The following is a 15,646-nucleotide window of genomic DNA, read 5'->3' on the forward strand; positions in this document are numbered from 1 at the left end:
GTCCCCGGGGAGCCGCCGCGGGCGCACCTGCCGCCCCGGGCGCCCGGGGCACTGCGCGCAGGTGCCCGCGCGCTCCCTCCCGAAGCCTGCCAGCGGGGCGGCGGGTCCAGCGCCCAGCAGCCGCGTTATCCAATTGCCTCCCGTCTTACTCGCAGGCGGGGAGCCGCGAGAGCCCGAGCGTTCACTTTGAACCCTCGAGGGGAGGCGGGGGTGCGGGCGCGGAGGGGAGAGGCTTGCGGCTCGGGCTCCACCTCGCGCGCGGCTCCGGCCCCGGCCCCGGCCCCGGCAGAGCGAGCAGCGCCCGAGCCCCGAGCCCCGAGCCCCGCAGCAGCGCCGCGATGGAGTGAGTATCCCCGCGCCGCGCCGCCCGCCGGGTTGCCATGACGACCGCGGAGGCAGGCCGCGCCCGCCCGGGTCCCGGTCCGGGATGGGTGTCGGGTGTCGGGTGTCTCGTGGCAGCCCCGCGGCTCTCTAGCAGCCGCCGCCGCGGGGGGCAGGAGCCCGGGGCGCCGCTCGCTCGGCCCGCAGGGCCTCGGGAGGGGCCGCCGAGGGGGGAGGCACGTCCCGGGCGCCCCCACCCCTGCCCCGGCTGCCGCTTCCCCGGGAGTCGGCTGCGAGGGCCATTCCTTGCGATCCTAACCCTGCCAGCAGGACTGCAGCTAAAAAAAGGGGGGGGGGGTCACTGCGGATGGGAAGCAAATGTGGTTGGGTGTGAAGCGTGTAATGGCAGGATGATGAGTTGGTGGGTAATAGGACCAGAGCTGCAATGCCCTGGCTACTAGAAACCATCGGACGACCCCCCCGCCCCCCCCCCTTGATTGATTTGTTCCTGGGGTAATTGACAAACGAGAAAGAAAGGTGGGAGCAGCAGCCCGCGCGGGGTGGGTTACAACGTTTGGCTCCGTGGGCACGGCACGGGAGGGTTGGGCAGCAGAGGGCAGGGAGCAAGAGGGGCGTTAACCAGAAGGACACAATAAAGGGCCTGGGCTGTGGGTTCGAACTGGGGTTTCTTCCTCGTCAGTCTGTGCGTGCCTGCATTGCTTTCTGGTCACTCTCCCAGGCTGCTGCCGCAGCAGGGCCACCCTGACAGGCGACAGGCTCCGGGGAAGGGTCGGTTCTGAAGCCAGCTCTCAGATGCTGCTCCCTTGGTCAGCTTCTCCGCCTCCTGCTCTCTTCCCACGGATACTCCCTGACACTGGGGCTGTAGGAAATCATATTTCAGCCTGGAGATAACGTCCAGTGTTCAGGTATCAGGACCTTCATGCCAAACCCAACAAACCCTAGATGCAGCTTTTATTCCTCTGCGTATCTGATCGTGCAGATGCAATTTAATTCTCACCAACAAGGCTGCTAAAGCAGGGGTAGGAGATGGTGTGGGGTTTTAGGAGCGAGGAGTTGCACATTTCAGCCCCTGCCTTGGCTGGGACCAGTGCTACTGATTTCCTATGCCAGTAATTTAATGTCTCTGAGCCTCAGTTTCCCCGTGTATACAATGGAGACAAGGATGTTCCTGACTTATTTTTTAAGCATCCTTAAGAGGATCAGATAATGTTTCTGTCTCTTCTAAGGGGCTTTGTAAAGTGTAAGGTGTATACAAATGTAAGGAGTTAATGATTAAGTCTCTGGAAAATCAGTTTGCTGGGCTTGAGTCCCTGTGCACTTTGCTGAATGACGTCAGTCTCTCTGGGCCTCATTTCTGGAAGCAGGAATAATAGTGATTTCAGGCAATTTTTGTGAAGATTAAACAGATTGATACATATAATGGCCTTAGAGCCTGGCACAAAGGAAGCTCAATAAATATCATCTCTTATCTATAAATATTATCTGTTGTCTACTATTATTATTACTGTGGTCTCCAGCCTACTCCATTGACATTTTGTGAGGTCTCAGGTTGGCACCAAGCTGTTTTTTTCCCCTCCAGACAATTTATAAAGAAGCTTAATGCCCCAAGGGCAGCTGAGAGTAACACAATTCTCAAGATACCATTGTAGATTTGGAGAAGCAACCAAAAGATAGAACAGACCTGGGTACACAGAGCAGAAGCTGGACAACTTGGCCTTTAGCATGTTCTATTCTTATTTATTTAGTTTTTTATTTGATAGAGAGAGCAAGCCTGAGTGGTAGGGATGGGCAGAGGGAGAAGCAGACTCCCTGCTGAGCAGGGAGCCCCATGTGGGGCTCGATCCCAGGACCCTGAAATCATGACCTGAGCTGGAGGCAGACACTTCACCGACTGAGCCACCCAGGGGCCCCTGGCATGTTCTATTCTTATTGCCGTTGCTGTTTGTTTAGACATGGAGACTGTCCTTAATAAGAGAATGAATGTAGATCTAGTCATCGCACTGGGGGAAGTTAAGGGGTACCCTGGACGTTTGCCAGGGCAGCAACTTCCATCTTTACCCTTCCACGTTAGTACATGAATGTATTGTGTATCTTCCAGACTCCCAACTTGAGTGCTCAGTAACTGTGGAACAGCATAAAGAATTTGTCACTTCCCTTCCTCGGACCCTCCCTCATTTCCTCTCCCTCCTCCAGCTAAGTTTTTGTTCCCGGGGTGCTCACCTCCCGCGCCCTTCCTCTCCTGCAGGATCCACATAGGTGCCACAACCAGCCAGCCCCCTTCTCTCCTGATCAACCTGGCCCTGGCTTTCCTGCTCCCCTGTGACATTCCAAAGTCCTTCTCCCCTTCCAGTTAACCTCCTGCATTTCCAACTGTCTATCTGTTCTCAGTCCCACTTTCTTTGCTTCATTAACATAATCAACTTTTAAACTCTTTTTCTCTCCTTTCAGAATACCACCTTTTCCTGTCTTGGGTCTAACAAAATTTCTCAGCACCTATTCTTCTCCTCATCCTAAGCTCTCTCAAAATCTCATCTTAAATAGAACAGGCTGCTTTAAATATCAGTGAGATAGGGGCTCAATTCTTCTTTCTTATGGGGTTCAGCTTATGTTTATGAAAAAGAATTAAACGGGGAATAAAATTTCACTTCCTTCTTTTATTTTTTCATTTAGCTAACAAATCCTTGTTGAGATTAGCATTGGTCAACAAAGCAGTCACGATTCTTCATCATCTGAAGTTCGTAGTCGAATGAAAAGGTAGATGTTAAAGCAGTAAACACAAATGAATACATAAATAAAGGTGCAATAAATGCCATGGAGGGAAATGCACAGAGAAAATAACAGGAAGGGGATATAAGTTGATTAGAGTGTCAGCAAAGCCTCCCTGGGGAACTGATATCTGATGTGAGATCTAGAGGATGAGAAGGAGTTGGCTAGGTGAGGAGTAGAGGGAAGAAGCCGTCTGGGCTGAGACAACAGCACGTGCTAAGGCCCTGGCCCAGGAGAAGTCCTTGGAAGGTTGGAAAAACTGAAAGAAGGGTGGTATGGCTGGAGCTTTGGCAGTGAGAGGAAGGTGGTTTAGAGACGTGGCTAAGTGCTATGGGGAGCCACCAAAGAGCTTTATGAATGGGCGTGATGATAATTATTTGTCTTTTGAAACTTTGAGGCTTAAAAGTTCAAGAAGCTAATATAAACTTTTCCTCTGAAGGTATGTAAAATAGACGGCATAGAAAATGTGCCATAGCATATCAGATAGAGGGCTAGTATCCAAAATCTGTAAAGAACTTATCGAAGTCAACACACCCAAAATAATCCAGTTACAAAAGGGGCAGAAGACAGGAACAGACGTTTCTCCAAAGAGGACATACAGACGGCAAACAGACACATGAAAAAATGCTCAGCATCACTCATCATCAGGGAAATACAAATCAAAACAATAATGAGATACCGCCTTACACCTGTCAGAATGGCTAAAATTAGTAACTCAGGAAATAACAGATGTTGGTAAAGACAGAGGAAGGGGAACCCTCCTGCACTGTTGATGGGAATGCAAACTGGTGCAGCCACTCTGGAAAACAGTGTGGAGGCTCCTCAAAAAGTTAAAAATAGAACTATTTTATTCTATGACTGAGCAATTGTACTAGTAGGTATTTAGCCAAAGGATACAAAGATGCTGATTTGAAGGAGGGCATGCACCCCAATGTTTATAGCAGCATTATCAACAATAGCCAAATTATGGAAGGAGCCCAGATGGCCCTCGACTGATGAATGGATAAAGAAGATTGTGTATATATCACATTATATTATTATATTATTCCATCATATAGATGCAATGGAATATTACTCAGCCACCAAAATGAATGAAGTCTTGCCATTTGCAACAACATGAATGGAACTAGAAGGTTATGCTGAGTGAAATAAGTCAGTCAGAAAAAGACAAATACCATATGATTTCACTCATATGTAGAATTTAAGAAGTAAAACAGATGAACAAGGGGAAGGGAAGGAAACAAGATAAAAACAGAAGGAGGCAAATCATAAGATACTCTTAACAATAAAGAACAAACTGAGGGTTGATGGAGGGAGGGGGATGGAGGATGGGTTATAGGTGGGGACTGGCATTAAGGGTTCTTTTGTGATGAGCACTGGGTGTTATATGTAAGTGATGTATCACTAGGTTCTACTCCTGAAACCAATACTACACTAATGTTAACTAACTTGAATTCAAATAAAAACTTGGAAGAAAAAAAAAAAAAAGAAAATACGTGTCATAGCCAGGCATCAGAATCCTGCAAATATCTGCTACAGGAGAAGCGGATTATCAATTTAAAAAGCCAGACAGTGTGTGATAATCTAGTACCTGATAGTTTTGAATAAGCCAAGGTCGTTAATTTTAAATCAAATATGGTGAAAATAAAAATAGAAACATTTATTCATGAGTATTATTGCTTTTAATAAAACAAGGGCATCTCCGTTGAAATAGGAAAAAAAAAATACATATAGCCAGCAGAGTTCTAACTGATTGTACCTGGCTGCCCTTCTTGTTGGGTTGAGTGTGAGATCAATGTTATATGTGGGAACAAACTTTAGTATGTGTGGTTATTAATTTGATACGACACCTATTGGTTTTGCTGGATACTTCTCTAGAACACCGTCTTCAAAACTGTGGGAGCTGAAAGGCACAGAGGACGTAACGTGGGAGCTCTTTAAATTGTTGCCCTCTCTGCCTGCACTGGGCCTCTGACAACATAGATGGCAGCCTCAGAACTGATGTGATGGGACTCAGAAATGACATTTCCCATCGCTTGTCAGGTGCCTGCTTTTTATTTATTTTTATTTATTTTTTATTTTTTTTTTTAGATGCCTGCTTTCACATAGACTTAGCCACAGGCCAAGCCACAGGAGATCACAGAGCATCTCAGCTAAAGATTGTTCTTTCACATAAACAAATCTAGTCTCATGAAGAGATAAGTGTGTGAGGGATATTGAGTCATAGCCGATTTCTGATTTTTAATATATGCCTCATTCATACATTCACCCATTTATTCAGCAAACATTTGCTGAATATTTCCTATGTGCCAAGCACTGTGATAGGTACTGGGGATAAATGGTGACCTGATCCTGTCTTCAAGGAACTTCCTGTTTAGTCTAAATGTGACTATGGGTGCTATATGACCTTGAACCCTTTTTGTTGGCTAAGTCTGTCCTCCTATTACACAAAGTGTGCCATTTCACGTGCTCAGCACATCGTAGACATTGAATAAACGTGTTAAAAAATGTGTGAAGGCTTTTAAAAGTTAATTTTATGATGGAAGCAGTGTATGCTTTTTACAACAGTTCAAATGTTTTGGGGTTTAGTTTAGGAAGTGAACCTCCCCCTTTCCCTATGCTTTCCCCCAAGGCTTAGTCCTTAGAGCATTACCACGAACAGTTTGGAGGTATCCTTCCAGATATTTTCCATGCAAACAAAAGAGAGTTGGAAACACATACTTATATAAGTTTAAATACTTCTTTTATATAAATGAAATCATACCATATACATTATTCTGTAGCTTGCTTTTTCCTCTTAATATATGGTGCATAATTTTATATATCAATATGTATTCATCTATCACATATGCTTTTTAAAAAAGATTTTATTTATTTATTCATGAGAGACACAGAAAGAGAGAGAGAGGCAGAGGGAGAAGCAGGCTCCATGCAGGGAGCCTGATGTGGGACTCGATCCCGGGACTCCAGGATCACGCCCTGGGCCGAATGCAGGCTCTAAACCACTGAGCCACCCAGGTGTCCCTCACATGTGCTTTTATTAGCTGATTAGCATTTACTTTTGGAATATAGTTCATCAGTCCTCTTTGATAAAGATTTAGGTTTGTTACCACTTTTTTTTTTTGCTATTATATGCAATGTTGCAATGAACATCTTTGTACATCCTGCAGCTGAATCTGTATACTACTTTCCAGAAATGGAATTGCTGAGTGAGTGAATATGCATATTATGAATTTCTCCATATACTGTCAAAGTGCATCCAAAAATGTTCTATCACTTTACATTGCAATTGGTAATTTTGAGTCCCTGTTTCTTCAACTCCTTGACGACCCTCACCACCACTGAGTATATATACTCAAGCATATATTTATATCTGAGTAATACATTTATATTTGACTCATCTAACTTAATGTAACTACTCAGTGGTCACAGTCTGTGCTTTTCCTCACTGGACTGAGGGCCTCCAGGCTACTTTTCATTTTTTCAGAGAGCACTATGGAGCTATAACATATAAATAGGAAGCTTGAGTCCAAAAGAGAATGAAAATTATTTACAAAGGGAAAACTTAAAATGCCTAATTTACTTTAAAAAGTGATCAAGTAATATTTGTAGAGTTTGTCAAATTTCAATTTCATTGGTTGGTTTCTTACTCCTATAATTGAGGAAATGAGAGTATATCACTCAGCCCTCCATTTACTATTTGTTGCAGTTACATTGTTCATTTTACATTTTCAAAGTTTTTAACATTGGCAATTTTGATTTGTAACCATAATTCTCACAGTTCACTCAATCAACTGAGCACCCCTTATGCACTGGGCACCATTCTAAGTGCTGAGAATACCGCAGTGAACAAAACTGAAAAAGATCCTCCCATCACAGAGCTTTCATTTCATAGAGGAGACCCAATGTGTATATACATTAATGTCAGGAAGTGTTATGTGTTAAGACTAAAAATAAAACATATTAGGAGACTGGAGGGTGATGATGGAGGGTTATTTTTGATGGAGGAGTCAGGAGACAGGTTTCTGAGTGGGAGCGTTTGAACAGAGTCTTGAACAAGTGAGTAGGTGAGCCTCAGAAGGAAGAGCAGTTGCAAAGGTCCTGAGGCAGCACCATGCTTTGTGGGCTTAGTGTTAGTCTTGGATCTGGATGGAGCCAAGATCACCAGCCCCTTCCTCACTGGCATCCTCTTTCCTGAGCATTAAGTGTTTAGTTGGAAAGTACTGTTTTCAAACAGGGCCCAAGGGCATTATATTCTGAATGCCTTTCTGTTGCTTCTATGAACAAATAAATCGACTGTAAAATTATACATTCCTGTACCCCCCCCATAATTCTATAAGACATTGTTCCGCTGTGTTGTGGCATGAACTGTTGCTCTGAAAAAGAGTGAGGCTAGCCTGATTATTTACTCTTTGTAACTGGCTTGCAATGCAAGCCCTCCCACTCTTGCAATTTTTTTTTTTTTACCTTGGTGCTGAAAAAATTATTTTTAAACATGAGAGTTTAATAACTTTTTGTGATATTCCTCACTGCAAGTCACTGGTCAGTTTTTTTTTTTTTTGTCACTGGTCAGTTTTGATATTTCTCACTGCAAGTCACTGGTCAGTTTTTTCTGGAAAATGATACATTCCCTTGATCTAAAGATTTATATTTTCCTTTTTTTTTGGTAAAGACATTTTCTTTATGGCTTTCAATTAAACAATATACTTGTTCTCTTATTTACAACACATACATCTATTATGTTTTATGTATTATACATAATAGATGTATGTGTCATATCCATATCTATGTCAAATTGATAACTCCATAACTAACCATAGTTATCCATAACTATCTCAAATTGTTTATGTTTTTTTCCCTGATTTTTCCTCTGAGCTTTTGTTACATTTTAAAGTCAATCCTCTAGGCAACTGACTGGTTCTTAGCAATATTTGTTTAGTTCTTACTCATTCTAATGTAGATTTCATTTCTATAATGGTTTTATTGTCATCTTCAATTTGTTTTCTGACTCCTCCAGCTCATTTTGCACATTTTAGAAAGGTTTCATATTTTCTTTAATTTCTTTGCATGGAGAATTTATCTGAAAATTTCATTTACTTGTATTATTTCTTTTGAAATATACTTACTTGCCTTTTGCATGTAAATCTTTCCTCTCTTTTTAAAAAATAATAATTAAGCATATAGAATCTATGCATGTTGAAAGTTTTGCACTTATTACTCCTCATTTAGAACTCCAAACAGGTGTTCTATCCAAGCATTCTGTTTGCCCAAGAATAAGGGGGAGACAGTGTTTGGGGAAGATCGTGACTTTATTATTTTTTTAAATTTTTTAAAAAAGACTTTATTTATTTCTTCATGAGAGACACAGAGAGAGAGAGAGGGAGAGACACAGGCAGAGGGAGAAGCAGGCTCCATGCAGGGAGCCCGATGTGGGACTCGATCCCAGGTCTCCAGGATCACGCCCTGGGCTGATGGCAGCGCTAAACCACTGAGCCACCTGGGCTGCCCAAGATTGTGACTTTAGATGCGATCTTTGTCTCATAAATATTTCTTTTTTTTTTTAATTTTTATTTATTTATGATAGTCACAGAGAGAGAGAGAGAGGCAGAGACACAGGCAGAGGGAGAGGCAGGCTCCATGCACCGGGAGCCCGACGTGGGATTCGATCCCGGGTCTCCGGGATCGCGCCCTGGGCCAAAGGCAGGCGCCAAACCGCTGCACCACCCAGGGATCCGTCATAAATATTTCTTACAACTCTATAATATCTTCTCTAAAAATGCCTTGTAGTATGTGAGCAGGTCACTGAGATAGATCACATATTCCAGCTCTGTGTGTGTGTGTGTGTGTGTGTGTGTGTGCGTGTGCATGTGTCTCAGAGCAGAGGGGCAGACAGATATTTGGTGCTCATTTGTCGCTATGTGGTCAGCTCTGTTTAGCATCTACAAACAGAGGGGAGGGGGCAAGTCATCTACAAAGGTGATTGTTACTTTCCTTCTTTTGTACTCTAACCTCCAGACTATGGCTAGACTGTGGTAGATTATGACTACCCTCTATGTGTTCAGACGAGTCCTCTACATTAAGTTTTAAAATTTTAGACTTTCACTGATAAGAGATAGAGATAGAGATAAATAGATAGAGAAAGAGAGAGAGAGAGAGATATTTCACAGAGTAGTAGCTCCATTGGAGTCATTTCTGTGCCATGCTGGTATGGAACCAGGTGCTCCACACAGATGTTTCCCATGTCTTTCATGACTTGTTCATGCCACTCCTCACCATCCCAGCGTTGGGCCTCTGTGAGCTCTCTCTTTACTTATAGAGAATTTTTTGAAAGCCAACTGGAATCTCTAGAGGTAGAGATCACCTTTTAGGATTGTCCACTGTTTTAACACAATTTTTACTCCTTAGGGATGGTGATTCTTAGAATCTGTAATTTAGAAATCTTAACTCTCCTAGTTTCATAGAAGATAAATTTTGTCCAACTTTTCTTTCATCTCAGCAGGTTTCAGGGAGATAGAAAATTTGCCTTTACCCTGTCTCTGAGTGAAAGAATCAGCCAATCTTGCATCCCCATGAAAATATTAGGAACTAGCAAATGTCATCATTATTGGAAAATTTGTTGTTATCATAGATCCTTTCTTCAGTTCTCAGCAGTGTTAGGACAGAATAAGTTTGTGAATAATATTGTAAATACTTTGCAGTAGAAGAATTTTTTTTTAAAAAGATTTTATTTCTTCATTTGAGACAGATACAGGGAGAGAGAAAGCACATGAGCAAGGGGAGAGGCAGAGAGAAAAGGAGAAGCAGACTCTTTGCTGAGCTGGGAGCACTATGGGGCTCAGTCCTAGGACCAGGAGATCCTGACCTGAGCTGAAGGCAGATGCTTAACCATCTGAGCCACCCAGGTGCCCCTGCAGTAGAAGAATTTTGAAGGAGGTGTGCATAGCAGGTATTTTCTGTCCACCCTTCAAATCCATTCTCTACTTCTGCGTACTGCCCCATGAGGCTGACTTCTGTGGACTGCATCAGTTAGGCTCTTTTGTCCTTTGGTTTCCTATTGGGTTGGATCAATGCAAGACACCAGCAGGAGACCTAAGGGTGGAAAGAAGAGTGAGGTCAGCGTATATGCTTTATGGTCTCCCTTCCAGTAGGGTAGGGCATTGGCTCTGGCTACTTTCCTCATGTGAAGGCTACACCTCCTGCCTGCAGCCCTTTCCTGCTTCTGTTCTCTACTAATTCTGGTAACCATTCTCTCCCCTTCCTCCTTCAGGGCTTGGTGAGACTGTGGCTGATCTCCCTACTTGGTTTGCCCCTGGCATGTTTCACCATTCCTGTTGGTTTCCCTGAACTCTGCCCGTGGTTTTGTAAAGCAGACCCATTATTAAGCTCATTTCAATTATCCAGGTTAAGCATGCCTTCTATTTCTAGCTGGGATTCCAGCTCACAGAGTGTGCAAAGGATAGAAGTGTTTGAAGGTTTAAAAAAAATACTTCATATTACTGGGTTGGAACTTGGCAACTTTCTGTTTTGTTTACACATTTTGGTCATTGGAGGTCAAGGCTCCAAAATATGAAGAAGCTATTTGATAATCGTTATGAGTTGACTCTTGAACTTCAGAAAGAGAAGTTCTTTTTTTTTTTTTAAGAATAAATTTTTTATTGGTGTTCAATTTGCCAACATACAGAATAACACCCAGTGCTCATCCCGTCAAGTGCCCCCCCTCAGTGCCCGTCACCCATTCACCCCCACCCCCCACCTCCTCCCCTTCCACCACCCCTAGTTCGTTTACCAGAGTTAGGAGTCTTCATGTTCTGTCTCCCTTTCTGATATTTCCTACCCATTTCTTCTCCCTTCCCTTCTATTCCCTTTCACCATTATTTATATTCCCCAAATGAATGAGACCGTATACCTTGGTGTCCACTGAAAGATGAATGGATAAAGAAGATGTGGTTTATGTAACAATGGAATATTACTCAGCCATTAGAAATGACAAATACCCACCATTTGCTTCAACGTGGATGGAACGGGAGGGTATTATGCTGAGTGAAATAAGTCAATCGGAGAAGGACAGAAGGAGAAGTTCTAATGCTGCAAGTTACTGAGGTGATTGCTTGCTTGCCGTTGAATGTCATTTTTCTTATAACAAAAATTCCCCCAATTTGACTCCTCAGAGGGAACACCTATCTCAGTTATGAGGTGACTTAATTAGAATTGTATTTAAGGAGGGGTACTGGGGTGGCTTGGTTGGTTAAGTACCTGCCTTTGGTTCAGGTCATGATCCTAGGGTCCTGGGATTGAGCCCCTCATTGGGCTACCAGCTCAGTGGGGAGCCTACTGCTTCCTCTCCCTCTGCTGGTCCCTCTATCTGTTCTCTCTCTGTCAGATAAATAAATAACTAAATAAAATCTTAAAAAAAGAATTTTATTTAAGGAAATGAAATTTTATTTGTTCTCATAATAGAAAAATTGTTTTCATGAATAGAACTTCATAGTATCTGACCTACTATTTAAAGAAGTGTTAACTTATCAGTGTATCTAAATGAATACTTCCAAATTACCGTCAAATCAATAAAATCTGTCCCATCTTATTTAATCTTCTTCACAGCACAAAAGCATAAAATATAGTCTAATCAAAAGGTGTGCTTTACAAGTTCTGAATAGATGAGATCTAAATTAAATATATTTTACTCCATGTATTTTCATATAGCATTTCATGCTTAGAAAGTGAGTTTAAGGGTGCATAGGAGGCTCAGTTGGAGATTGATTGGGTCAGGTCATGATCTTAGAGTCATGGGATCAAGTCCCATGTTGGGCTCCATGCTTAGCATGCGTCTGCTTGAGATTATTCCTCTCCCTCTCCCACTCCCCATGCACACACACACTCTGTCTCAAATAAATAAAATCTTTTTTTAAAAAAGAAAGATATTTAGATTCTTTATCCTTCTTTAAGTATTTCTATTTCTCTGTCAATTATCTTCATTTATTCATTCATTTCATTCATAATTATTAAGTACCTATTATGTGCTAGGTACCTGTGATACAAAAATGAATATGCCAGCCCCTGCCTTCATGGAGACCACGATCTAATTAGGAACAGACATAAGTGGCCAAGTTATTATAATAAAGTATGCTAAGTGTTGTGCTGGGGAAAGTTTTGGTGGGATACTGTCTGAAGCTATGACATAGCAAGGGGACAGGAGCCTAAATGAATTGAAAGAGCTCAGATGTTTTCTGAGGTCAAAATCCAAGCCTAATTCTTAGCCCTTGAAATTAATTTAGCATAAAACATTTTGTTTTTAATGTCTGGACTAGTCATCTTACAACTTCTTAAGTCACTTTCCAAAATACTAGTCAAGCCAACTCCACTGTTAAAACTAGTTTAAATAGTCAACAGTCTTCAAATGTTTGTTTGTGCTATCGAACCTATGGCTCATGCTACCTCCATGACCAAGCATGTTACAATCAGTACCATGGTGAATGCCTGCCCCCTTGAGGAATGAGAGACTCAGTTGTCCAGATGACAATGCAAAGTGAGATCACTGATAGAGACAAAACAAAGGACAAAATGCAAACAGAACAAACACAAACACTTAAAGACTTACAGGTCTCTGCTACACATTTTTAAGGCACAGTACTTGATTTGTGTTTGCCATCTTTGTTGAAATCATATTAAAGGCCTCTAACTTTTGAAAGTCATCAAGATCTCCTACATTGTACAGATTAACCAGGGAAGCACTAAGGACGTTGACCTAGAAATGACTGGAAGTTCTCCCTCCTTCTAATGCTTTCCTTATCTTCTTGTCTCCAAAGAGGGAGGTGCCCAGCATTTAAAGTTACTGACGCCAAAAAAAAAAAAAATAAATAAAGTTACTGACGCCATAATAAAGTCTCATTTCCTGAGACACTCACACTGTAATGTGCGTATGAATCACCTGGAAATAGTGTGAAAAGGCAAATCCCAAATCTGTAAGGATGGGGTAGGGTTAGTGATTCTACATTCCCAGCAAGCTTCTAGAAGAAGAGGCTGTTCTTGCTGCTGGTCTGTAGACCACACTTTGAGTAGCAACGTTCACAGAGCAAAGACACAGTGTAGGGCTGTACATAATGCAAGAAGTAAGGGCCTCATTCTTTTACACTTCCTCCCTCAAAACAGAACTGGAGTTCAGTAATCTCTGTGTGAAACTGGCCAATCTAACAGAGCAAAACCAGGCTCTTCATTTTAGTTGGCATAACATGACGACAGTTCCATGGGAATAGGTAAAGTCTTTATTTTTTGGAAAATCAGAATGGATAAGGGGTTGTGAAAAAAGTGTTATGAGGTAAAAAAAAAAAAAGAGTAATGTTTATCTTTTAAAATATGAATTTGAAAATTTTTGTGGTCATAAATAATTTAAAATCCAAAAATATTTTTCTTTGGCCAATTCCTTAATATTAAAAAAAATAACTAGTGAATCTAATTATCTGTAGCCTCAAGAGTCTGCTAATCAGTAATATCTTGGTATAAATGTCAAGTTATGATTCTATAAATATATTCCTGTGATTATGAACATGATATATTAGGACTAAGTAGCTTGTGGTATTACATTTTTTGAGCAAGACTGACAAACTTAGGGTTCTTGAAAGCCAGGGAAGAGCAACCTATTTCATGAAGGATAATTCAAACATGTTATTAAGTTGTATTTTCATTAATGGAAGACGGGAAATATCTCCCAAACTCTTTCCTTGTTATGGGAGCTAAATACTATAAGGACAATACATATTGGAGAGCTAAACTGTACAGAACAAAGTTCTGTCAAGGATTCTTGGTTGCTTAATAAAATGATGGCTCTCCAAGCCTAATTACATTTTCAGGAATTAAAGCACAGTTCTTAAGGGCTCTCAATACATCCTCCTTTAGCCTGTGTCAGCCACACAATTTGCCTGCCTGTTAGTTTAACCCCAGGTCTTGAAATTAGGAGCGTTTTTTTTTTTTTTTTTTTTTATATCAGGGTGGTGGGTGTATGATGTTAGTACAAGAAAAGTAAGAGCATCATGCCCTGGAGAAACAAAGATTAGGTTGTGTGCATGTGTGTGTGTGTGTGTGTGTGTGTGTATGGAACTCTACTTTTCAAGACCACCTTTTTTTTTTTTTAAAGATAGATAGACAGATAGATTATTTATTTATTTATTTATTTATTTATTTATTTATTTATTTATGAGAGAGAGAGAGAGAGAAAGAGAGAATGAGCGAGAATGAGCAGAGGGAGGGCTAGGAGACAGGAAGACCTGAACTGAGATCATGACCTGAATTGAAATCAAGAGTGAGATCCTTAACAGACTGAGGCACCCGGGTGCCCCAAGACCTCGTTCTAAAATGTCTTTCTTCCAATATATCTGTGTCTTATTTTGATACTTTCACTCTTCTCCCATTCATCCTTACCTTGGGAATTTTAAAAGGATTTCTAAGACCAGAATCCCGAGGTTGATGGAAAAGCTTTGGCCCTTGTCACCCACTGTCCAGATTTGCCTGCTTGGGGTCTAAGCTGGCATCTTGCACCCCCATTGCCGCAGAAGCCAGGGCTGGCTGCTGGTGCAGATTCTGAGCTCTGGCATGGGTGGGTAGGGGTTGTTGGTGATGGAGGAATGAGGAGTTGGGGACAAAAGGGTGACAGAGGGCAGCAGGAAGGGGCACAGACAGCTGTGAACGCAAAAACCTATAGGGCAAAAGCTGGTGAAATCTGCCTGAGACCCTTAGTGGCTGTTGGTTTCTTCAGTGGGGAGAGCTGCTGAGTTCATCTGAGGAGCAGATCACTGGAACTATGGTCATTCCTCTCTGTGGCTGATAGTGGTAGCTCCTGCTTTTCTTCCTTGTTCCCAGCTGGCTCTGTGTATCTCAGCCTTACCAGTTTCTGGATGGGGTAAAAACCCAAGGGGGTCCTGAATATAGCGTCCCGAAAGGCTAGGAAAGCTGGCTGTTCACCCGGTTCTCTCCTTCTCAGGGAAGGGCCCTCCTTCTAGCTGGAGAGTTCCCGCTTGGCACTGAGCAGTGTCAGCCAGCAGGACAGGATGCTGTAGGTAAAATGAAGCTGTTCTTCCTTCCCTGTTTGTGGGGTTATCTTTGTTCCACTGTGTTACTGAAGTTTCTTAAGTAGGCTTCTGATCTCTCTCTGAGCTATTTTTGTTCTAATTGCTGATCTCTGTTGGGGGACAGAGGCTGGGGTATCCTATACCACCACCTTTGCGACATCACCCTGGAACCTAACAGGAACTGTGTTCCACTTGCAACAGGCCTGTCTGTGTCTCATCATGTCTTAAGCCAATATCCTTATATTTTTGCTTTCCAGGGGTACTAAGATGCAGATTCCATGTGAGCATCAACAGCTGGGGACCTATTTTGAGACTCTCAAAGCTTTGGTTGTCACTGTTTTAACCCATAGAAAAAGAGAGATCTGTAGGGTGGAAACACATAAACCTGAGATCAGAGGTAATACTATTACCTAAAATCTGCCTGTTACTGGAGTGGAAGCTTAGGCTTGCAGTTGATGGAGAAAACTGACCCACAC

At 42.3% G+C, this 15,646-nt stretch overlaps 1 protein-coding gene across 4 annotated transcripts in view; it reads left to right on the forward strand.

The window, feature by feature from the left end:
• Positions 1 to 276: 276 nt before the first annotated feature.
• Positions 277 to 15,646, forward strand: part of PALM2AKAP2 (PALM2 and AKAP2 fusion) — a 468,534-nt gene continuing 453,164 nt past the window's right edge. For 3 of the 4 annotated variants that reach the window (XM_077912859.1, XM_077912861.1, XM_077912863.1), the window contains exon 1: positions 324 to 343. In XM_077912859.1, the coding sequence (XP_077768985.1) occupies positions 339 to 343 (5 nt within the window). In that variant the 5' untranslated portion in view covers positions 324 to 338. Of the gene's footprint in view, positions 344 to 15,646 lie in introns of all 4 variants that reach the window. The other variant, XM_077912871.1, reaches the window with a different exon arrangement.

The sequence above is a fragment of the Canis aureus genome, chromosome 10, assembly GCF_053574225.1.
Source record: "Canis aureus isolate CA01 chromosome 10, VMU_Caureus_v.1.0, whole genome shotgun sequence".
Classification (NCBI taxonomy): domain Eukaryota; kingdom Metazoa; phylum Chordata; class Mammalia; order Carnivora; family Canidae; genus Canis; species Canis aureus.